This window comes from Onychostoma macrolepis, chromosome 19 (assembly GCF_012432095.1).
Source record: "Onychostoma macrolepis isolate SWU-2019 chromosome 19, ASM1243209v1, whole genome shotgun sequence".
Classification (NCBI taxonomy): domain Eukaryota; kingdom Metazoa; phylum Chordata; class Actinopteri; order Cypriniformes; family Cyprinidae; genus Onychostoma; species Onychostoma macrolepis.
This window is the reverse complement of record NC_081173.1, coordinates 30,361,903-30,385,062: the sequence shown is the minus strand read 5'-3', so window position 1 is coordinate 30,385,062 and position 23,160 is coordinate 30,361,903. Positions and strand designations below refer to the sequence as shown.

Here is a 23,160-nt window from a genome sequence, read left to right as displayed (position 1 = left end):
CTGGTCTCCTACAGCAGTCTCTCCAGAGTGTGGCCGTGTTGTTCTCTTCTGGTCAGTTCCTCTCTCACCCTCCTCAGCTCCTGCCGCAGCTCTTGATTGTCCTCCTCCAGGTGTCTTACAGCAGAGCAGAGTTGTTGAAGTTGTTGCACACTGGTCAGGTTCAGGAGCTGATGAAGGTTGTTTTTTGTTTCCTCTTTAAACAGGAAGAAGTCCTGTTCCAGCTCAGCAATGTTATCTCTCAAAGCCTTTATCTTGGGAGACGCAGGAGTGCTGGTGTGCCCATGTGTTCTTGAGCTGGGGTCAGTGATGGTAACTGAGGTTGTGCCGGCCTCATCTTCTGCTTGGCTCTTTACTTCAGGATCTTTCTTAATTTTCTGAACCTCCCTTTAAGATTTCTGAAGTTCCTCTGGAATTCATTGAGGCTGGTTTCTAGTCCCTGGACCATGACTGTGCCATTGTGATAAAGGTTCACAGTCAGCTTTGTGTCGTCTCCTTCCAGGGTGAGTTGTCTACCTTTGCTGATGCCTCCTTTCCTCATACATGTCATGGCGGAGCAGAGGACGGTGTGCCAGGATGATGGGTGTTCGGTATAGAAGAGCAGGTTACATCGGACTCTGTTGTTTTCTGGTCCACTGTAGTCAGATAACAGTGTCTCTGGGTTCTCTCTCAGTTTTCAGTTGATATCAATAAAAAAATTACTTTTTTTAGAGGTCTTACCTTAATAATCTTCTGCCTCTATTGTTTACAGTTAGGTATCCAATTATTTAATCAAGATTTGAGTCATTAAAAACATACATTCTCTGGTAAAAATATTGTTAAATCAGGAGCTGATTATTTTGTTGCCAACTCCCATCGTAACCATGGTAACTCTCCCTCTCCCTCTCCCTCTCTCCCTCCCCCTCCCCTGGGATTTGACTCGAAGACTTGCTTGTGACTTGAAAGGAATGACTTGGTTCCTCCTCTGGTGAAATCAGCTGCTGAGTTCATGGGTGGAACAAAAATATGGCAGAACTTTTACTCTTTGGCCCCAGGACTACCCACCTCTGCATATCACTGCAGTTTCCAAAATAAATGAACATTTTCACACAAATTTACAGAGTTGCGATTAATAAAGCGTAATTTTGGCACAATTACTTGAAGAATATGATGGTATGACTTCAAAACAATATTAATATGCTGGGAGATTTGAAAAGTGATGCTTTCGAATGTTAACATCGCACACATCCTGTTTTATATCTATGCTATGGGTTTTCATCGCTGATGAGTTTGTTCGGTAGCTCACGGGGTATGGAGACGAACTTAGGCAACGAGAAGCACTGGTTCGAATCCCGTGAAACTACGGTACCACAAAGCAGTTAAAATCTGCGTAAAAGGAAGTTCAAATGGCACAGTTGCATCAGTTAATATGTTTTCATATCAGTTTTGCATTTGTTAATACTATCGGGTAGGTTTAGGGCTGGATTTGGTGTAGGGCGTGTTGAAAATATTCCCTACACCAAATCCAGCCCTAAGCCTACCCAATAGTCCCCGGATATTTGAATTCTGAACCGCCACAATACGTATCTGAAGCAACATAATAAAAAAACAGCAATACGTACCAATATCTACGTAATAAAAACGTGCCAGTGTTCACATATTGAACCTGTGTTTTAGCGCCACTCAGTGGACATTTCTATTTCAAACTGCGGCGAAACGTGCAGCAAGGTACGTAAAACGGTGTCGCACAAAAAGTGCGCAGAGGTACGTATTTCTATGAGACCAGGTTGTTTATAACTGAGGCACAAGACATGTTCAAACATTCAGAAATGTTTTTTTTTTTTAATGTTTGTTTTTTTAAATGCATTATTATTTTCTGCTCCAGCTTCACCAGATGTTTACGTCTTTGCAAGGAAAGCTTCTGATGATCACAGTAAGCAGGTTCTGAGCTGTCTGGTCACTGGTTTCTACTCCAGAGATATTGAGATGAACATCAGATTGGACAGAATTACCATTGAAAACCAAATATCATCTGGAATCAGACCAAATGGTGATGGATCCTTTCAGATGAGAATCAGTGTGGAGATAGATACTAACCACAAAGGATCTTATGAATGTTTTGTCATTCACAGCAGCCTGACAGAACCAGCTTCAGTAGAATGGGGTAAATATCACCAGAAATACAGTCACTCACATATTTGTAACACAGGAACATGATAATACTAAAATAGATTAATGTTTCTGCATCACAAACAGTTTAAGTGTCACAACTAAGTTTAACAGTTTATGATGTAGATATAAAACATTTATTTTAAAATGTGTGTGTGTGTGTGTGTGTGTGTGTGTGTGTGTGTGTGTGAGAGAGAGAGAGAGAAATCTCAGAAAATTAGAATATCGTTTTTTTGGAAACTTGGAAATTTCAGAAAGTGAAACTTTCATATATTCTAGATTCATTACATGCAAAGTAAAACATTTCAAAAGATTTGTTGTATTAATTTTGATGATTAGAGCTTACAGCTCATGAAAGTCAAAAATCAATATCTCAGAATATTACCCAATGGGCAAAGTTATGTCCAAAAGACGTCTTTTTGTAGTGTGTAGTGTGTGTGTGTGTATATATATATATATATATATATATTTCTGTTGTGCAAATCCTTTTTTTGATTGATCTTAGGAAATATTCTATCCCACTGGGCAAAGTTACGTCCAGTGGACGTCTTTTTATGTCTTTGCAGACTTTGAAAAGACGTCCACTGAGGAGCCAGAATGAACGTTTTTATGACGTCTTTTTTTGACGTGTTCTGAGCGTCCGATATAGACGTTCATGAACCTCCATACAAGGTTAAAAACTAGTTCAAATGTGGTTAGTGGACATATTTTTAACATCATTTAAGGTTCATTTAGACACCATTTATACTGTTTCTGGACCAAATAAACACTCTCAGGATGCATTAGATTTAAACTCATGCTATTTCAATGTAATTTACATTTATAATTGCAAAGCAATTCACAGACATTGTGTTTGTCCAAAAATCAACTTCAATGAAACTGTGTTTAACTAATAACTAATAACTTAATAACTAATGATTAAGCATTTGGTAAAATCAACTGCAAATCAAAGACAATAAATCTCGGAAGATCTCAGCAGAGGAGTTTTAAGTTTTAACACCAGTTTACATTTCCAAACATTCATTTTGCCATTAATTGTAATAATCCAGTGAGATTTTTGTCTGACAGCAGCCAGTGCTGCACACAGAGATCTGATCTGATCATCATCAGTCTGTCTGTAATGACATGAAGAAACAGAACAAACTGAGACAGACTGGATGATGATGAGATCAGATCTCTGTGTGGAGCACTGGCTGTTGTCAGACAGCAAAAGTTAGAAATAACTGACTTTAAATGTTTTTGTGTGTGTGTGTGTGTGTGTGTGTGTGTGTGTGTGTGTGAAAGGTTTGGCCTAATACTAAGTTTGCATTATTTATTTTTTATTCTGCAGATGTAAAATGTTTTAACTGTGAAACAAGAACTCAATGGCCAATACTAGTGGCAATACTAGTAGCAGCTGTAGCTCTAGCTCTCGCTGTGTACATTAACGAAAAGAAAGAGTCAAATGGTGAGTTATAAATGTTCAGCATGATCATTGCAGCTTTAAAGCTCTTTTTAAACACCTTTGTTGTTTAGAGACATTTTAAAATGCATGAACAGTTTGGCAGTATATGATGGTAGAAATAAGTGAACATGATAGAGAATTGTTATGGTTAGATTGTTTTCATTATTTGAGTTTCATTTGACAACACAGACAACAAGGAATGATTATCCATAATATTTATCAAACAAATGTGGTGTAAATAAATATATGTAAATTTAACATTCTAACATTAACAATATAGATATATTTAACATCATATCTGTTTAATATTGTATAATCTTTCCTAGATCTGATGAGAAATCATCGTTGTGGTTATGGTGCAGTGAGTGAGCAGATATCGATGACCGGTGCAGCGTGTGCTGATACGTCTGATGAAGAGCTCAGTGCTGATGGATTTACAGACTATAGGTCACTTAATTATGACCCTGTTTATTATGTTCCTTTATGCTAAGCTGAAATATGACTGCATCAAACTTCACGTTTGAAAGTTTCTTGCAACATTTTGAAGGATCAAGAACACATAGTATTTGTTATTTATGTAACAGTATTGTTCTCTGGCGTTGTTTCGGGGAAATGGAAATGTTGAAAAAGAAATCTGCAAATTATTGTGAAATTTCAGAGGGTTAAAATCTTCTGGCCAAACTGAGTACTGCATAAGTTTATATAAAGTATTTTTCATTTTACATCATTAATGGACCATTTTTACATTTCACTTTTGTATTCTTATTTGCTCCAGTAGCAAAAGTAATAATCCAAGACAGCATTTCATGACTTTCCTAATTAGAACAAAAAGTGGAGAGATTGATTAAAGCCATCAGATAAAAGAAAGATGTCGGACTCTCTCAGTCAATGCATTAGATAAACCCATAGAAACCTGTACTAGTTCTTGTAATGTGGATAATATGACACAAAGCCAAAGCACAAATGTGTAAGGAATAATTGACGACGGGCCGTTGGATTATTAGAAAAATAATGCACACCCGAGCGGAGTGGCCGTTACACCTCGGGTGTGCATTATTTTTCTAATAATCCAACGGACCGAAGTCAATTATTCCGCTTATACTACAGTTGCCACACCTCAAGACATCGATCAGATGATATATTTCAAGGCAGAGTAGCGCTAACAACATTAATGCGATGTATGCTAGTGTGTGTTAACTGTAACTGTTATGTGTGCGGCTGTGAGGGAGAGAGAGCAGGAGAGATAGAGTATGTGCTTTCCGTACATAATAAAAGCAAAATTTTGTGGCAAAAACATGGACATGATCTGTCGTTTTTATCATATTGATTACTATATTTATTTGTTTGGCCAGTGTCGTTGTGGTTCTTGGTTATTTTGCTGTTGTAAGACCTTTGAAATAACAGAAATCATTTGGTGAAGTGATATGGTCATGTGATGCGGTCAAGAGCTGCCTGGAACTACTTTCTCCGTGAGTTTCCCTGAAAATAATTGCACGCCTCAGAACGTTCATCAGCCAATCAGATTCAAGCATTCAACGGCCCCGTAGTATAAAGCACTATAATTGCACATTGGATTTTTAAAAATTTATATTTAAAAAAAACTTGAAGTTTATTGACGTTTACAGTGTTACTGACTGTGTGAAACAAATCCTGACAGTTTGTGCTGGAGCTGTGAAAACAACCGTTACTGTATTTTGTGTTGCTGCTCATGTTCATAAATGAAGTGTGATTTCACCAAAGAAATGTTAAAACCCAGCCAGCACACTTATGTGGGGCCCAGATGGGTGGCACCTAGGCTGTCTAACTGGGCCCCAGCCAGTTTTGTCCTCGGTTTCCATGAGGGCCCCACATGGGTCAGCCCAGATGAAACAATGAAATGAACTCTGCTCAGTATGCATACTACAGAGTGCTAAAAATAAGACTGAAGCAGCACTGCAGTTCATTAATGCTCAATCAGTACTAGATTAATCACTTAATTATCTAGTGACGAACACCTGCTAAAGAAAAAAGAGACGCGCAGAAACACAACAACTACTATTGACTTCCAGCCACAGCCTGCAAAAGAACTGCAAATAAAAGACATTAAATCTCTGAAGATCTCAGCAGAGGAGGATTAAACAACTCCACAAACAGCATTACTAGCATCATTATTACTAACCAGACTGACCTTATTTCTGTCAGATTGTCTGGAGAAGCTCTTATTGAGAAATACCGAGGTTCAGATGTTGGTTTTATTGAAAGTAAGAGTTTGGTTTGAAGTCACCATTATGGTGAATAACGTTTGCTTCAATAGAGCTCTTGACTCTTATGTTACTCTGTATGCTTGTTTTCTTTGCCACAATGTGTTTAGAAAGATGTGTGCAAAGACAGTTAGACTCAAAGGTTATCAGCTGAGAATGATTGTTCATTGATGGTAGTACAGATTTTAACGTTATACAGCAGTCTTTCTCATAGAGCTCATCACTGTTTGGAAGTGGCTTGTTATAATCAAATTAAGTTTTCACATTACTAACCCTGATGAAAAAAAAAAACTGATTTGAAATTCTGAATTTGGGTTTTTAACTGTCAGCTCTTTCAGACACACAGACATCAAGAATCAGTGTACGAATCTCAACAACGGTGACGCAATTCATGCTGTAATGCATGCTGGGAGCCATGGTTGACTTTTGTGTGCTGCACCCAGAATGCATTGCAGCATGAATCATGTCACCGTTGTTGAGATTCATACACTGATTCTGGATGTCTGTGTGTTTGTGAGGCAGGAGCTCAAAACATTTTGTGAAAGATATATTTTAATATTCTTCTGCACTGTTGAATGTATACAGCCACATGTCAAGTGTTATTAATGTGGCGTTATTATCACATCATCCGTGCCATTAGAAATCAGACCATTATTTGATGATTACATTTTCATCATCACAGTTTTTTCTTGCTTGTCTTGCCATAACACACAAAAGCAGCCAGAGAAAAACTAAAGTGAAAACTCTAAGGGCCAACCACCCAACTAAAACAAACGCTATTCTCCATAATGGTGACAAATATACTTTTCAATAAAACCAACATCTGAACCTCTGTATTTCTCAATAAGAGCTTCTCCAGACAATCTGACAGAAATAAAGTCAGTCTGGTTAGTAATAATGATGCTAGTAATGCTGTTTGTGGAGTTGTTTAATCCTCCTCTGCTGAGATCTTCAGAGATTTAATGTCTTTTATTTGCAGTTGTTTTGCAGGCTGTGGCTGGAAGTCAATAGTAGTTGTTGTGTTTCTGCTCGTCTCTTTTTTCTTCAGCAGGTGTTCATCACTAATGCTCAATCAGTACTAGTTTAATCACTTAATTATCTAATGAACTGCAGTGCTGCTTCAGTCTTATTTTTAGCACTCTGTAGAATGCATACTGAGCAGTGTTCATTTCATTGTTTCATCTGGGCTGACCCATGTGGGGCCCTCATGGAAACCGAGGACAAAACTGGCTGGGGCCCAGTTAGATAGCCCAGGAGCCACCCATCTGGGCCCCACATAAGTGTGCTGGCTGGGAAGTTTTTTTTTTTGATGATGATGATCTGGAGAGTTGACGTATTAATTATGCTGCATTTCATACTTTCAGGTGAAGCGGTTTATTAATGTGAAAATACTATCTGAAGATATTGAGCAAAGACTGATATAGGGTCTCGTTGATTCATAGATGAATGTTGATATCATTATTTGTTCACGTGGATGTAATTCTTCAGAATATTAAATATCAGTATCCATGTTCAGCATCTCATTTTGTACATTTTCTTATCATAAACCTGTCATAAAATGATTGTTCTTAAATGTTGTATTTTCATAGACTGCTTACACAATGAATATGGTGTGTAATTCAGTCAACATAAATCAAGTTCACTCAACTTCAATGTGTTGGGTTACTAAATCATACATTGCTATGTTGTTGCTTTTGCTAGGGCTGAAGACAGATTTAGCATGCAGAGTAAACTGTTGCTAGCTAGTAGTTAGCCAGCCCATAGAAACCAATGAGATCACAAAATTAGGAAATTAATCATGGTGGGGATGTGATTTCTCTCCCTCATTTTACACAAGTCTGTAAAAACGATGTTTATTTGAATTTGCAGTATCTGAGCAATTTTTAAATGCAGACAATCACACAATTTCAAAACACTTGGACCAGCAGGAATTAAATGCAATGTGCAATTTCAGACAGGTATAGTTTTAATCTGTAAAAAGAGAATGCTTTTACAAATTTAGTTGTTGTGTCGATCAAAAATAATAATAATGACTTAACAACAGTGAAAGACAACAAACAACATAGCATATTATACAATGTGCAGTTTTTATACATACTGAAGCAGCATTGTTATTGCAAACATTTTAGTGAAAAAAATAACACAAATAACTGCAAATAATAGCAAACATGCATTCCCTGAAATAATTATAAGGTGCATTTAGTTACAAGGAACAACCAAGGAAAAGCCAAATAAATTGCATAGCATATTTTACAGACACGTATAGCTGCAAATGGATAGGAAACAATTACATTAAATACATTTAACACATTACATAATTTATATTATGGGGGGGGGGGGGGTCACAATGGCTGTACATTCTTTTCTAATTTAATTATTTAATTAATTTTAGTGCAGAAGTGCTGAAATATTAAATGGCACAATGTTTTTGGCTACAGAAAATACGCATTAATGCTTTTCACATACAGTATTTGTCGAGATGAGGTGACCCCTCCTGGTTGTGTGATTTATATAGTTTCATTTCTAATCACCCAGACACTGACGCTTTTACTCTGAGAACTGGCAACATGTCAGAAGTGCATGAAATGCACCAAAAAAAGTGCCGATATGCTAAAGACTAAAATATAAAGTGCAGGTACGTACCGGCCCACTTCAAGCACTGTTGTGATTCCCATTTCATTATAATGGCAAGTAGGGTTGCAGAGGGGCAGAAATTTTCTACAGAAAATCTACATATTTTATCCAAAACTGTCAAAAAAAATAAAAATCCAGAAATTTTCCAAAATTCTCGAAACTTTCAGACAATTTACAGGAAATCTTCCACCCCTTTGTAACCCTAATGGCAAGCCATCTGCCAACGTAGCAGACACTAAAACCATTCCATGTCTGATATTTATGGAATTTACATGCATGTCTGATAGATTTCGATTCACTGGGAATCATCTTGTCAGTTTCGATCAACGAGCCATGTGCATTTAGTTGTGTAAATGTTAGACAATTGCACTTATTCATTTGCATATGTGCCAAAACATATGCAATTTGCTTAAATTAATAAGAAATTCAAATCTGATGTGAACAAGAAACTAATTGTTTAGACATCTGAACTTCTTAATTTGAGAGAAAAAATACTAATTTGAGAACTGAGCCAAAGCGATTGAGAAAAATTGTAAGTAGCCTGAGATAATAGAGCTTTGCTGTGTTTTCTGGAAAGGGAACATTTAGTAATTGAGTTATGTGATGACATTTGCAATGAAATTTAAGGATCTGTATATGTATTACTGTTATAATTTCTTGTCGGGCTGTAATTCTAATGAAAAAGCTAATACTGCAAAAAAAAAATAAAAATAAAGTTTTTAATGGTAAAAATGAATGAGCATAATAAACTGTTTTTTTTTTTGTTTTTTCCTGTAGTTCGTGCAGATTGAGTGAGTGACATACTGTGTCGTTAAAACAACGGACATGATGGTATCATAGACGACACATCCAGGATCCTGCCTTTCACTGAAGAACTTGAATATCCATGGATCATCTGCACCAGAGTGTATCTGAATCAGTTGTAGTCAGGGGATAGTGTGGTTCATCTGGCCTAGAGATGATACAATATATTATTAGAAAACTTTAGCATTAGCATTAGCTCATACCTATTCAGATAAACCCCATTCATGAGCATATTAAAAGTTTAATATGATTATTTATATTTAATAAATAAGTTTAATACTATATTTTACAGTATGGTCTCCATATTTAAATGCTGAATAAATATTTCATTAAATAATTAATCTCAGGTTAAAGACAAACCTGAAAAAAAAAGACCACAAAACCAGTCTTAAGTGTCATTTTTTTCAAAATTGAGATTTATACATCTGAAAGCTGGATAAATAAGCTTTCCATTGATGTATGGGTTGTTATGATCGGACAATATTTGGCTGAGATACAACTACTTGAAAATCTAGAATCTGAGGGTGCAAAAAATCGAAATATTGGGAAAATCTCCTTTAAAGTTGTCCAAATGAAGTTCTTAGCAATGCATATTACTAATCAAAAATGAAGTTTTGATACATTTATGGTAAGAAATTTACAAAATATCTTCATGGAACATGATCTTTACTTAATATCCTAACGATTTTTGGCATAAAAGAAAAATCTATAATTTTGACCAACCTGGTCTCATAGAAATACGTACCTCTGCGCACTTTTTGTGCGACACCGTTTTACGTACCTTGCTGCACGTTTCGCCGCAGTTTGAAATAGAAATGTCCACTGAGTGGCGCTAAAACACAGGTTCAATATGTGAACACTGGCACGTTTTTATTACGTAGATATTGGTACGTATTGCTGTTTTTTTATTATGTTGCTTTAGATACGTATTGTGGCGGTTCAGAATTCAAATATCCGGGGACTATCGGGTAGGTTTAGGGCTGGATTTGGTGTAGGGAGTATTTTCAACACGCCCTACACCAAATCCAGCCCTAAACCTACCCGATAGTATTAACAAATGCAAAACTGATATAAAAACAGATTAATTGATACAACTGTGCCAACTTCCTTTTACGCAGATTTTAACTGCTTTGTCGAACCGTAGTTTCACGGGATTTGAACTAGTGCTTCTCGTCTCCTAAGTCCGTCTCCGTACTCCGTGAGCTACCGAACAAACTTGTCAGGTATTAAAACCCATAGATATGAAGCTGGATGTGTGCCATGCTAACGTTCGAAAGCATCACTTTTCAAATCTCCCAGCATATTAATATTGTTTTGAAGTCATAGCATCATATTCTTCAAGTAATTGTGCCAAAATTACACTTTATTAATCGCAACTCTGTAAATTTGTGTGAAAATGTTCACTTATTTTGGAAACTGCAGTGATATGTACTTATTGGTACGTATTTCATGGCACGCTAAAAAGTGCACCCAGGTACGTAAATGCCATGAGACCAGGTTGATTTTGACCCATACACTGTATTTTTGGCTTTTGCTACAAATATACCCCAGCAACTTAAGACTGGTTTTGTGGTCCAGGGTCACAAATGATAATGAGAAAAATGACATTTGAAGCATGCTGTGATAATCTTTATCCTGTTTGCAGTTGTGACTATTCATCAAAAATGTCTATTTTTCTGTATAATTTGAATAATATGGAATAATATGAGGGCGAGTAAATAATGAACATTTTCAGTTCTGGGTCAATTATTCCTTTAATTAATATAAACTCACCACTGAACCTTCTGTTTTTGTAGATTAAAGGCATAATGCATAGAACTGCAATCGCAAAAGCACCTGCAGCTACTGCGGCCCAATCATGACTTCTAGATTCCAGACTTCCATCTGCAGGAAAAAAAATTAAACGTGTAATGATCTATATATTCTACAAATTCATGCAACAAGTAAATACTATAAATACAAATTCTGAGCTGCCAGCTGGAGTAGGAAGCTACTGTACAACAATTTTGCACAAAATATTAACTTCAGACTGTTAATATGGTAATATTTACCCCATGATGTTGTAAATGTCTGGCCGCTGTGAAGGACATGACACTCATAACTCTGTTTCTCATCTCTGTGTATCTTCACGCTGGTTCTCTTCTGAAAGGTTTGGTTATCGCTGGGTCTGACTCCAGTAGAGCTGAAGGGTTGGAGTGTAATGTTGTTTAGTGTGATGTTCATCTCTATGTGTTTGGGGTAGAAGCCAGTGGCCAGACAGCTCAGAATCAGCTCACTTTGGTCTTGAGGAGCTGCAGATGTAAACATGTGAAGAGCTGGAGGAGCTGAAATAAGAAGCACATCACGAATAAAGCATTGATTCTGAACAAAAAGACATAAATGATTGAGTTCAAAACACTGAAGTCATTAGAGCAACACATACTGATTATCGAAGCATTATATATTGAGATACAGTCCATGCAGCTGTTGAGGTACGACTGGAGATGCTGATTGTGAAATCTGTCAGCGTCCCATTTCATTTTGGTTTCTTTTGCCTTTGGATTTTTATCAACCCACTGCATTGTGGAATAATTAAAGGCAATAAAGTCCTCTCCTTCATATCCATACTCGTCAAATGCATTCACATTCATATCCACCTCACAGCCGACTCTCCTCTGTAGTGTATGGAGGCCTAAACATGTAAATTAATAAAACAAACAACAACATAAATTTAAAATATAGGTTGTAAATTAAAAAATACAGCAGCCCATAAAAGCATTTGGACACTTAACACTGTAAAAAATTGTGCCGTAAAATAACAGTAATGTACTGGCAGCAGAGTTGCCAGTAATGTACTGTTATTTTACAGCCCTCTACCATTAATTTACAGCTTTTCATTTTTACAGCCTGTTACTGTTTTTCTACCATGGAAATTAACTCTGCTCCAATTGGTTCAAACAGTTCGAGTTTAAAATATTGGTATTCATATGGCATTAGTAATGTGAACTTATATCATTTGAGTCCAATGAGAAAATATATTTCTTACTATAAAACTGCAAACACTTTAAATAACTAAAAACATGTCTTTAACTCAAATTGTTTCAGTTCATCATCAGCTACAGCACATGCACCGGAGCACTTAACAAAAAGATCATCGCTGCTTAAGCAACTGCAGTTTTTTTAAGTTTTAAAAAAACAACAAAAAAAAAAACAGTAGAACCTCAGTGTTTGTGGCTCATCATTGACTGAAGCACAGGCTCTACTCTCCACCACAACGGTGACCCACAAAACTACATTAAACTAACAGATCTCTCTTGTACAAAAACACATTAATACAGTTCAGATTAATATTTACTCTCCTGATCAGTTCATGACATTGCATTACTGTTTTCTGTGGACCTTCACTAATATTTCAGCAAAAATAACATTTTTAGTTTGGTTAATCTGACTGTTACGTTTTACAGTAAATTGCTGTTTTTCTTTGAATTAACGGTAATCTACTGGCAGCACGGTTGCCAGTAAATTACTGTTTTTCTACAGTTTGTTGCCGTAAATTAATTACAGTTTATTGCTGTTAAATTACATTTCATGCAAGTCCACAACAAAATCCTCAGTTTTAAATGAACACTTGTAATGTGTGCACACCACAGAGTGTTAGAGTAACAATGAATCAGTGAAGTTAATGAGATAATTCTGTGATTACATAAGTGATGATTGAGCATTAGTGATGCACAGCTGCTGTTAACAAGCAGAATCACTGAAGAAAGAGAAACACAACTACAAATAACTTCATCCACAGCCTTAGATCAAATCAACTGAAATAAAGAAGACATTAAATCTCTCAATATCTGATTAAACAACTCCTAAAACAGCGTTACTTCACACATTACTAACCAGACTGATGCTATTTCTGTCAGAAGTTCACAGAAATGCAAGTTGTTTTTTTAACTACCATGATGGAGATCAGTGTTAGCTTTAGTTGGGCTCTTGAACCTTGACTTTTTTAGCATTAATTTGTCTTTGGTTGTTGTAAACATGTTTTAAAACACATGTGTTATGGCAAAAAGAACCAAAGCAAAATCTGTAATATTGTTAGTTATGTTATACTAATGACATAACCGTCATTAAACATTATATTCACTGATTTTTTTTTCTCCAGCGTTTCTTCTGTTACCAGAGTGATGATGTAATTATTTACATGATGATTTTGCTCTAGTTTATGTAAGGTTGTCAAAAACATTACTGACTTTTAAAAAAAAAAAAAAAAGCTCCAAAGTGGTATGAAACACACACCTCAAGAATCAGCGTATGAATCTCAACAGTGGTGACAATCAACCAAAATAAATAAACAGATCAACTCTGAACATCACAAAATGCTACTAAAACTCAACACAAAAACAAAAGCAATAATAAAAGCAAATAGAAAGAATTGGAGAAAATAAGAGGACAATTCAGTGGCATAATTTCTTCATGTCGCAATGCATGCTGGGAGTCATGGGTGAGTTTTGTACTGTGCTGGTACCCAGCATGCATTGCAGCATGAAGATTTTGACTCACCATTGTTGAGATTCATATGCTGATTCTTGATGTCTGTATTTGTCTTAGTTATGCCGTTGTACTGAAGGTGTTGTGCATAGAATATTTTACAGTTCTTCATAATAGATTGCTTTGTTGAATCATAGCACACATCAGAACATGAAACTAATTTAAAAAATCCACACCATTTCATTAAAGACAGAATAAGATCAGAGAGGCAGGCCGCTTCATGATGATTACAATCCAAAACATTTACTTACAGTTTTTATTTTTATTTTTGGTTTTGTTGTTATAATATATGCTTTTTACTAACACAATTATAACCCCCAAAAAAAATCTAACTTTGAAAAGTCAAGGGTCAAGAGCCCAACTAAAGCAAACGCTGATCGCCATAATCTTGAGGTCACATAAAATATTTTCAATAAAGTATCTAAATGTCTATTAATTCTCAAATAATTTTTGTAGATATACGGCAGAAATAAAGTCAGACTGTAATGCGTGAAGCTGGTGATGCTGTTTGTGGAGTTGTTTAATCATCCTCTGCTGTTTTATTTCAGTTGATTTCATCTAAGGCTGTGTCTGAAGTCAGTTTTCTCCAGTGATTCTGCTTGTTCACAGCAGCTGTTCATCATTGGCTGAATTCACTTATTAGTGTTCATTCTCTCTGTCAGGTGGGCTATATTAGTAAACTCATAGGGAATAGTGAATGAGGGTGTAGGGTGTGATTTGAAACACAGCCTCTGAGTGTCGACTCTGGGGCTGTTACTTCACCGGACTGCAGAAGGATACTTTCTCGAAAACAACAAATGTTACCCAGAATTCATTATTTTTCTACGGAATTTTACTGTTGCAATGAAAAAACAGGATGTTACTGTCAGAATATGGCGTTTTTTTTTACAGCAATTTTTTACAGTGTATGTATCATCCCAGACAGCAAGCAGTGTCGGCCCAGATCCGGCCCACATCTGGCCCGCATGGATTTCACACGGGCCAGAAGTGGGCTGGATCTGGGTCAAAACTATGTTGCTGTCTGGGATGTCATTCTAATAAAACCCAAAGGATTCACCGTCACATCTGGAGCTCGTGCAGTTTGCGAGAGTGTTAACCAAATGTAGAAGCCAGTCTCTAGAATCATGAGGTTCTTCGGTGTCTCTCCAGATTTCTGCATCCAAACAGTCTCTTTTCCAGGTTCCTTCTTCATTGCTGTAGGAAGAGATCTGTCTGTCATTACACAGACCCACTGCACTGAACACAGGACCGGAGAACCCATCAGGTTTGGTGAGGATGGTGTAAACAAACTGGAGATAGTGTCTCTCTGAGGAAAGAGATATGCAAGACAATAAAGGTGTTACAGACATGTCAACATTACAGTCAAACTGCCTGAGAGTGATCCAAATAATATATCTATCTGTCTCTTAGATAATTCAAATGCCTCTCTAGATTGTATCAGCTTTGACTTTTCTTCAGTTTTTTTGTGTTGTCCCAATGCAAAAAAAATAATAAATAAAATAAATAAACATGTGAGTACCAAAACATTTGCAATTGCAACAATTTTCTGAGAGAAGGGTTGCATTTTCTGACAGAATTGCAAAGGTGCCGATATTTCTGGTCATGACTGTATGTCACCACAGGCCAGTTCTTCCACCCTAATGTGGTAGTCTTGCAGTTCTACACAAGAATACATTGAAATGACCAATAGGCTATACAATGTATTAAAAAAATCTCTTCCTCTCTTCTTTTGAACTTTCCAACTGAATACAATGGCCACATAGAATCTGCTCAAATTAGGCTGAACTCTTTGTCCTGCCTCTGTCTTTCAATGACAACATGGTCTATCATACACTGTAAAAAAATCTGTTAAATTTACGGAAAAATACCAGCAGCTGTGGTTGCCAGAATTTTACCGTGAAAAATACGGTAGCTAAATTTTAGGATTTACAGAACTGTTTAAATTTACAGTGAAAAACCGTATCTCATTAACTGATACAATGTTAATACACAAACCTTTTAGTTAACTCATTTTATTTGCAGAAACCGACTATGCTTAAATTATCCAACTGCCATTTGTTTATAGACTAATATTTATAATGTTTATGTAATGTGAGTATGAGAGTATTGAGAACTATTTTGTTTAAGTCCATGTAGAAAATCTTACTGATTTATGCAAAGTCATCAATTCAAATCTCTTGCAAATAACAGCAGCACACATACATGATCAAAACTAGCAAAACGTTCTCATTACATCAGTAACTACACAGTTACTGCCTTTAAATAAAGCAACATGCAGCATAACATCAGTGTCTCTCTGTCCGTCCTTGACTTAAGCACAGGCTCTACTCTCCAGCACAATGGTGACCCACAAAACACAACAGGAAGTTGACTGTTAGGTTTTACAGTATTTTGCTGTTTTTGTCTTGATTTTACGGTGAAATACCGGCAGCTGTGGTTGCCAGTAATCTACTGTTTTTCAGTTTGCTTCCGTAAATTAAATTCATGGTATATTTCTGTTAAAATTACGTTTCACAGTATGTTTTGTCATCTCACACATTTAACCCCTTTAATCCCACAGCAAAATCCTCAGTTTTAAAGAGCACTTCTATGTGTCCACACTACAGAGTGTTGAAGTAACACTGAAGCAGTGATGAATTAATGAGAGAATTAAGTGACTAATTAAATTAGGATTGAGTTTATTGATGAACACCTGCTGTTAACAAGTAGAATCATTGAAGGAATGAGAAACAAGAGCAGAGAAACAAAACTTACAGCTAAAGCCAAGATGAAATCAACTGAAATAAAACACATGAAATCTCTCAAGATTTCAGAAGAGGGTGATTAAACAACTCCACACCAGCATCTCCAGCTTCTTATTACTAACCACTTTTACTTTATTTATGTCATATGTGTACAAAAGCTCTTATTGAGATTTTAGTTGTTGTACTTTCATTTGAAGTCACCATATTGGCGATCAGTGGTTGCTTTAGTTGGGATCTTGAATCGTGACTCTTTAACATTGGTTTTGTTTGCTTGCTTTTAATTAGCTGTGTTTATTAAGCACAGTTTTTAAAGCAAACACCAAACAAATCTATCATCATCTGGAGACTGATTTTTGTGATGTCAACACCAACATGATCTAGTTTAATTAATTGATTATCCCGTGTTAAGTCTCTTATTAAACATGTAATATGTTAATTGCTCCACTGATACTACAGCAATCAAATGTTGTGAAACAGCTCTAACCAGAATATGCACAAATGAATGTACTGAACTATGGCAGAACTTAAACACACACAGACATCAACAATCAGCATATGAATCTCAAAATTGGTGACAATCAAAATGATATAAAAATTTTTAAAAACGGTTCAACTCTGAACATCACAAAACAGTCTACTGAAAAGTAACAACAAAAACAACACCAAAATAAAAGCAAATAAAGAAAATATTAAGAACATTCAGCTGCATAATTTATTCATGCTGCAGTGCATGCTGGGAGTTTTGTACTGGCACCCAGCATGCTTTGCTGCATGAATTGTTTTATTATTAATAGTCACCATTGTTGAGGTTCATGTGCTGATTCCTGATGTCTGTGTTTCTAAATGGTGCTGTAACTCTGAAGGTTTTGTGAATAAAAGGTTTTTAAATTTTTTTCATGGTTTGTCAGCTTAATTTGTAGAGTAATATTACTACCATAAACAATGTCAAAATAATTACAAATCACCCATATTGCTTGACACTAACTGACGATGACCACCGCGTTTAAGTTTTAACCAAAACTACTTAACTACAATTTCTCTTGGCTTTTCTTGTCATAATAAATGTGCTCTACAAACACAGTTACAACAGCCAAAAAAAAACTAATTTTAAAGAGTCAAGGGTCAAGAGCATAACTAAAGCAAACACCGATCACCAAGATGGTGAGGTCAAACAAAACATTTGAAATAAAATATAAACCTCTGTTAATTCATAGATATATGACAGAAATGAAGTCAAACTGGTTAGTAATAAGTGGAGCTGGGGATGCTGTTTGTGGAGTTGTTTAATCATCCTCTGCTGTTTTATTTCAGTTTATTTCATTTAAGGCTGTGGCTGTATGTCAGTCGTAGTTTTGTTTCTTGTTCTTTCCTTCAGTGATTGTGTTTTTAACAGCAGGTGTTCATCAGTGTCTGAATTCACTCATATGTTCTCAATCACTCTGTCTAGTGGACTATATAGTGCAGTAATGTAGGACTAGTGATGAGGGTGTAGAGAGTGGTTTCAGACACAGTCTATGAGTGTCGACTCTGAGGCTACTTTCTCGAAAACAAAGGTTAGATCTATTACAGTTATTCACTGTATATAGTAAGGAAACTTACTCTTAATCATTTAACAGGTTATTACTGTGGTATTTTACAGTTTTTTACTGTTAAAATCACAATCATTTTTTACAGTGTAGTATAGCTCTGGGCCTGTATTCACAAAACATCTTAAGGCTAAAAGTAGCACCTAACTCGCCGATTTAGGAGAAATTCTTAAAATAGTGGGCGTTAGTCCTAAATTTAGGACTCCTGAATTTTTGCTCTAAGAGTGCTTCACAAAGTTTTTTAGCGCTAAAACTAGCTCCTAAATCTGTGAAAGGTTAGGAGCAGTGAAGAGGACTCAAAGTCACTAAGACCAAGCCACAAACTATCCTAAAATAGCTGTTGCCTGCAATCTGCCTCGGAATATAAACATTTTAGAAATATTTGACAATAATAAGCTTTTATAAAGGTATCACTTTTAGGGTTTGGAGGTTATCCCAACTCCAAATTTCCCTTTAATTATATCCTTGTTTTTATTAACCAGCTGGGCAAGAAGTAACAAACTATAGCTGTTCTTGCATCCAGTTTGGTTTTCTTTTATGTTTGCATTTCTTACAGTTTTTCTCGATTGCTAAGACACATTTCTTGAAAGCTGCTCTCCTTTTCTCTAAACTGTGAACACAAAACCCAATTTTAAAGCTACATTCACAAAACCTCAGACTCTTCTTGCAAAACCAAACTTTCACCTCAAAACAGTTCAATCTGTGCTCAAAACTGAACCATGTTTTCAAATCGTGCCCCGAGTCAATCAAAATTAAAAACACTACGGAACAGTCACTAAACACTACGTAGAAAAATAGAAAACACAATGCTCAGCACATGAAGCTGGAGAAATAAATGTTTATTGTTCACTGTAGGCTAAATGCATGTTGCAAAACAAACAAAAAAAACCTGTGCATTTAGCACTTGTACAAAAAGACAAAACAGAAATCTTGTGCATTTACACGTAGCACTTGTAAAAACAAACAGAAATCTTATGCGTTTGCCACTTGTGTACAGTACAGTAAGCCCATGTAAAAATATAGTACAAAAATATACATGGAATACTAGGCCTACAAACAGTTAGACCAACCCTCCATTACAATACTACAGTACATTGGTACAGTGATGTACTGAAACATATATTTACTTACAGTATACTGTGGTACAGTATATAGTATGTCATACAGTAATTGCTGTCAACATTTACATACTGTACTATAATGTCAAAAAAAGGTAATTACCTGTTCTCTTCTCTAAATCTTCGGATTATGGTGGACACAGTGAATCTACTGATGTTTGGTTGTACCCTTTGTCCAGCCTCCCTCATGCTCATACCATGGACAAGAACATGGTCAATCACAGTAGCTCTGATTTCATCAGATATTACTGTTCTTTATCTTCGCTGACCACCTCGACCTCCTCTCACACGAACTCTTCCTCTCAGATTTCTATCCATTGTAGGGCCTCACAAACCAGTGCTCTCTGAAGTGGCTTACTGTATATGTTCCCTCACATCATTAGCCACAAGTGTGATCAACTTTGAGTTGTTGTGTTCAAGTGGTGACATCTGTGCTTTAACTGTGTTTGACTTTTGTCACCTGTGCTCACCATTATGCAGCACGGGTGCATCACAATGAAAATGTGTTGGCAAGTTGTGTCTAAACAGGTGAAAAGTGCTTATGGTTTTGCCAAAAGAGTGATTGATTCAATCAGTGGGTTCAGGCAACTGAGCATTTGGTTCAGACAATAGGGTTTAGTGTTTTAGCAATTGAGAAAAACTGTAATATCAGCCATGATTATTCTACTCTGTTAATTAAAAGGCTGCATATTCGCGAATTATGAGAAGCATACATGTAAGAGGCTGACAATTAGCTGAACATATACTTGTTTAATTAGTCACACTTAGTCTGCATTTTAAAATCTTTATTTGAATGTAGCAATTAACATTATTTTTAAACCTTTATTTGGATGTGGCAACATAATATCATGCTCTACAATATTTCTATGAATAAATCTCTGACAGACTATCAGCCAATCACTGTGAGCATAGTTACTAAGCATGCTGACATCATCCAGAGCAACGAGGTAAACCCCGCCCCCTTCCTCTGAGTTTAAGACTTCTCTCTATTCCTTAGTAAAGTTCGTCTCAGCAAAGGTTTTAAGAGAAAACTCTTAGCTAAAAACTTTTACTGCTATTTAGGAGAACTCTTAGCGGTAAGATACAATGTTTTGTGAGTACGGCCCTGATTTAATCTGAAATGACTGTTCTTGGTCTTGCTCTTTCTCTACCTCATATGAACTCTTTCTCTACCTCTCAGATTGTTATCCATTGTTGAAGGATGTACCCGTACAATCTGTTCACTTTGATCTGGCTTATATTTGTACTGTAACATATTTAGAAACAAGTTTGAACAATTTTGAATGATTGTGTGTAATCGATGACAGTTGTGTTGCAGTTGTGCTTAACTTTTGATTTCTTGTGTCTAGGGTTTTGCATCACAAGTTCATCACAGTGCAAATTGTGTTTTAGCGAGTGAGAAAGTGTTTAGAGTTTAGCATAAAAGAGTGCATTAGATCTGCAAACGGTGTCTAAACTGCCTGAACTTGTTTAAGGTTTTGCTATTGAGAATTTGATTCAGAGAGTAGGGTTTGTGTCTTAGCAAATGTGAAAAACTGTAAAAGTCGTTTGCTGCCACCTACTGGTGGTTTGATATCACATTTAAAAGTATCATTACATTTTTCACAACATTTCTTATTTGCAAGTTTTAAAAAAAAACATTTAAAACAGTAATCTTATAACATTATTTATGCATTTGAAATTTTGCAGCTTCTGTGTTTGCTGCAGTGGGAAAGATGGAGTTTGTTGATACTGATTTCATCTGAATGGTAACAACTCTACAGTTTCTTATTACTCTAACTGAATTAATTGAATTGACACAATGTAAGATTTTGATGTGAAAGATGACATTTAATAAGGTTAGGGGGAAAAAACTACCATTTATGGGAAATGAGGGAAATAACATCTGTTTTGTTATACAGTACAGCAACTCATTTTCAGTTAATTGTTATTTCTACCTCTTTGTAGTCAGAGCACTATATTTTGAGAGTCGTTTGAGAGAACATCTGTAACTTAGTCCAGATTTTGGGAATTGTAATGTTTAATAATTTCAATTATGTATATATATATATATGGAAAACCAAATGTATATTTACTGCATTAAACATAACATCAAATAACAAAACATTCATTAAACTACGAAGCCACAGAGTAGCTACGATTACAAACTAAATTTGCTATGACTTATTTCTCAAGTTTTTTCTTATTAGCTTATTTATTACTTATAAGCTAAGCATATTTCTCCCGAGCGCATGCACTACGCACGGGTGTGGTAACGTTACGCCTTCATGTTCACTTTGCAGCAGCGCAGGGTTCGTGCCATCCAGGAAATGAGTTTGAAACGTGTTGCCACTTGCTTACACATGTTAATATATACATTTGTACAGGTGTATATATTCATTTAATATTTTTTTTTTGCGTTGGGATTATATGACAATGTTTGGATTTGAAATCAAAATAATGGTGGTAAACAGCCACGGGTCATCGAGCACTACAAACGCGTCTTATGTGAAAGCACATTGAGCACATGCTGCCTCTGCACCGCATACGAACAGCACTGCAAACGAATCCTCGTTTAATTTCGATCAATCTTATCTGATATACTGCACTCGACTGCCGTGAATTATATACCGATTTGAGAATCAGTGAAGACATCCGCGATTCGGAATTTTCGACTCCGACTGTAGAGCTGTTCAGAACCGAGGAGTCGAGTCCCCATCACTACTTTTAGCCAGTTTATTCATTCTCATACTCAAATCACAGTGGCACCAGTGACCTCTAACAACAACCGCAGTGGAGAGAAAAAAAAAGAATTCACAAAATCTAGTCCACCCGCCAGAGAAAAAAATAAAATAAAATCATACATTAATACATATCCTATTGAATGACTTACCGCAATAAACGCAGCTTATGTATGCAAACTGTACGATGAGAGAGAACTTCAGCTTCATTTCGTGTTTAGAGAGAACTGCGATGAACACGCATAAAAAAAAAAAAAAAAACATGAATAAAAAACCCCACATGAACATCAAAAACTTCAAACAACGCCAGAAAAAGAGAGAAAACGGGGTTCGGAGCCAGCTCCGGTGGGCTGTACAAACCCCCCAGAGGCTTGTGATTGGTTTATTTAATGTTATGGCGGCAATGCACGCTGTGAGAAAGAAATGAGTTGAAGGAGGAGCTGGAGAATAAGGGTGAACAGTTAACATTTAAGATTTTATTAAATCCGGAAAGAAATACTAAATCATTGTTCGAGGAGAAACTGGTTTGAACAAGCGAGTATAAGTGTTTATACATATATTATATATATATATATAATCATTATTATTTCTTTGTTTTGTTTCTTTTCTTTTCTCCTTCAAATCCTGCTTGAGAGGATGCGGGTGGAAGGAGCTGAACATTCAGCGCCGAATGAAGCTCTATGAAGACTCTGAATATTTCTGCAATCCATTTCTAGAATCTAAGCTGCAGATGATGGACACTGAAGACCATAAGCAGGTATTGTGACTATGTAAAATATGTATGTATTATAACTGTACTGATATTTAAACGATAAGTTCAAACTATTTATTAATAGATTTGGTACAGTTTTCCCCAAGAATGAAGTCAATTTTCTAAAGTCTTAGTTAAAACTCTTAACTGATTATGCTTGACTGTAACAAAGCTGGTCATTGTTTCAAAACCTGCTCTTATATTTTAAAAATGTTATCCATTTTTATTTTTTTATGCGTAATCCAAATAATGTAATGCAATTGAAACATTTGGTTTAATTACCAAATTATTTTTTTTATTTAATAATCATAACAATCAGTAAAGGAAGGCTTGGTTTCACAGACAGGGCTTAGACGAAATAGTTCTTGAAACTTTTGTATGTGTTTAACATGAGAAATAAAGTCATGTACATCTAGGATGGAATGAGGGAAGTAAATGAAGAGACAATTA

General features: G+C 36.0%; 2 protein-coding genes across 2 annotated transcripts; one reads left to right on the top strand and one right to left on the bottom strand.

Annotated features, from left to right (window-relative positions):
- Positions 1-1,657: 1,657 nt before the first annotated feature.
- LOC131525958 (DLA class II histocompatibility antigen, DR-1 beta chain-like) lies at positions 1,658-4,437 on the top strand. Its single transcript, XM_058753977.1, has 4 exons — positions 1,658-1,704; positions 1,862-2,140; positions 3,476-3,592; positions 3,916-4,437. The coding sequence occupies exons 2-4, from the start codon at positions 1,963-1,965 to the stop codon at positions 4,077-4,079; spliced, it is 459 nt and encodes a 152-aa protein (XP_058609960.1). The 5' UTR covers positions 1,658-1,704; positions 1,862-1,962; the 3' UTR covers positions 4,080-4,437.
- A 3,556-nt stretch (positions 4,438-7,993) lies between these two features.
- LOC131525870 (zinc-alpha-2-glycoprotein-like) lies at positions 7,994-22,207 on the bottom strand. Its single transcript, XM_058753847.1, has 6 exons — positions 22,112-22,207; positions 14,849-15,097; positions 11,690-11,938; positions 11,319-11,591; positions 11,041-11,151; positions 7,994-9,415 (listed from the first exon to the last, which is right to left on the bottom strand). Exons 1-6 carry the CDS (start codon positions 22,167-22,169, stop codon positions 9,390-9,392), a joined length of 966 nt encoding a protein of 321 aa, XP_058609830.1. The 5' UTR covers positions 22,170-22,207; the 3' UTR covers positions 7,994-9,389.
- Positions 22,208-23,160: the final 953 nt, after the last annotated feature.

Bases quoted from the DNA above. Each gene is read 5' to 3' on its own strand.
- LOC131525958 (XM_058753977.1), top strand. From the start codon at position 1,963: ATGAACATCAGATTGGACAGAATTACCATTGAAAACCAAATATCATCT. The intron at 2,141-3,475 runs GTAAATATCACC...TTTATTCTGCAG, and splicing joins ACCAGCTTCAGTAGAATGGG to ATGTAAAATGTTTTAACTGT. The intron at 3,593-3,915 runs GTGAGTTATAAA...AATCTTTCCTAG, and splicing joins CGAAAAGAAAGAGTCAAATG to ATCTGATGAGAAATCATCGT.
- LOC131525870 (XM_058753847.1), bottom strand. From the start codon at position 22,169: ATGAAGCTGAAGTTCTCTCTCATCGTACAGTTTGCATACATAAGCTGC. The intron at 15,098-22,111 runs GTAAGTCATTCA...CTCTTTCCTCAG, and splicing joins CATAAGCTGCGTTTATTGCG to AGAGACACTATCTCCAGTTT. The intron at 11,592-11,689 runs GTATGTGTTGCT...TTCTTATTTCAG, and splicing joins ATATAATGCTTCGATAATCA to CTCCTCCAGCTCTTCACATG.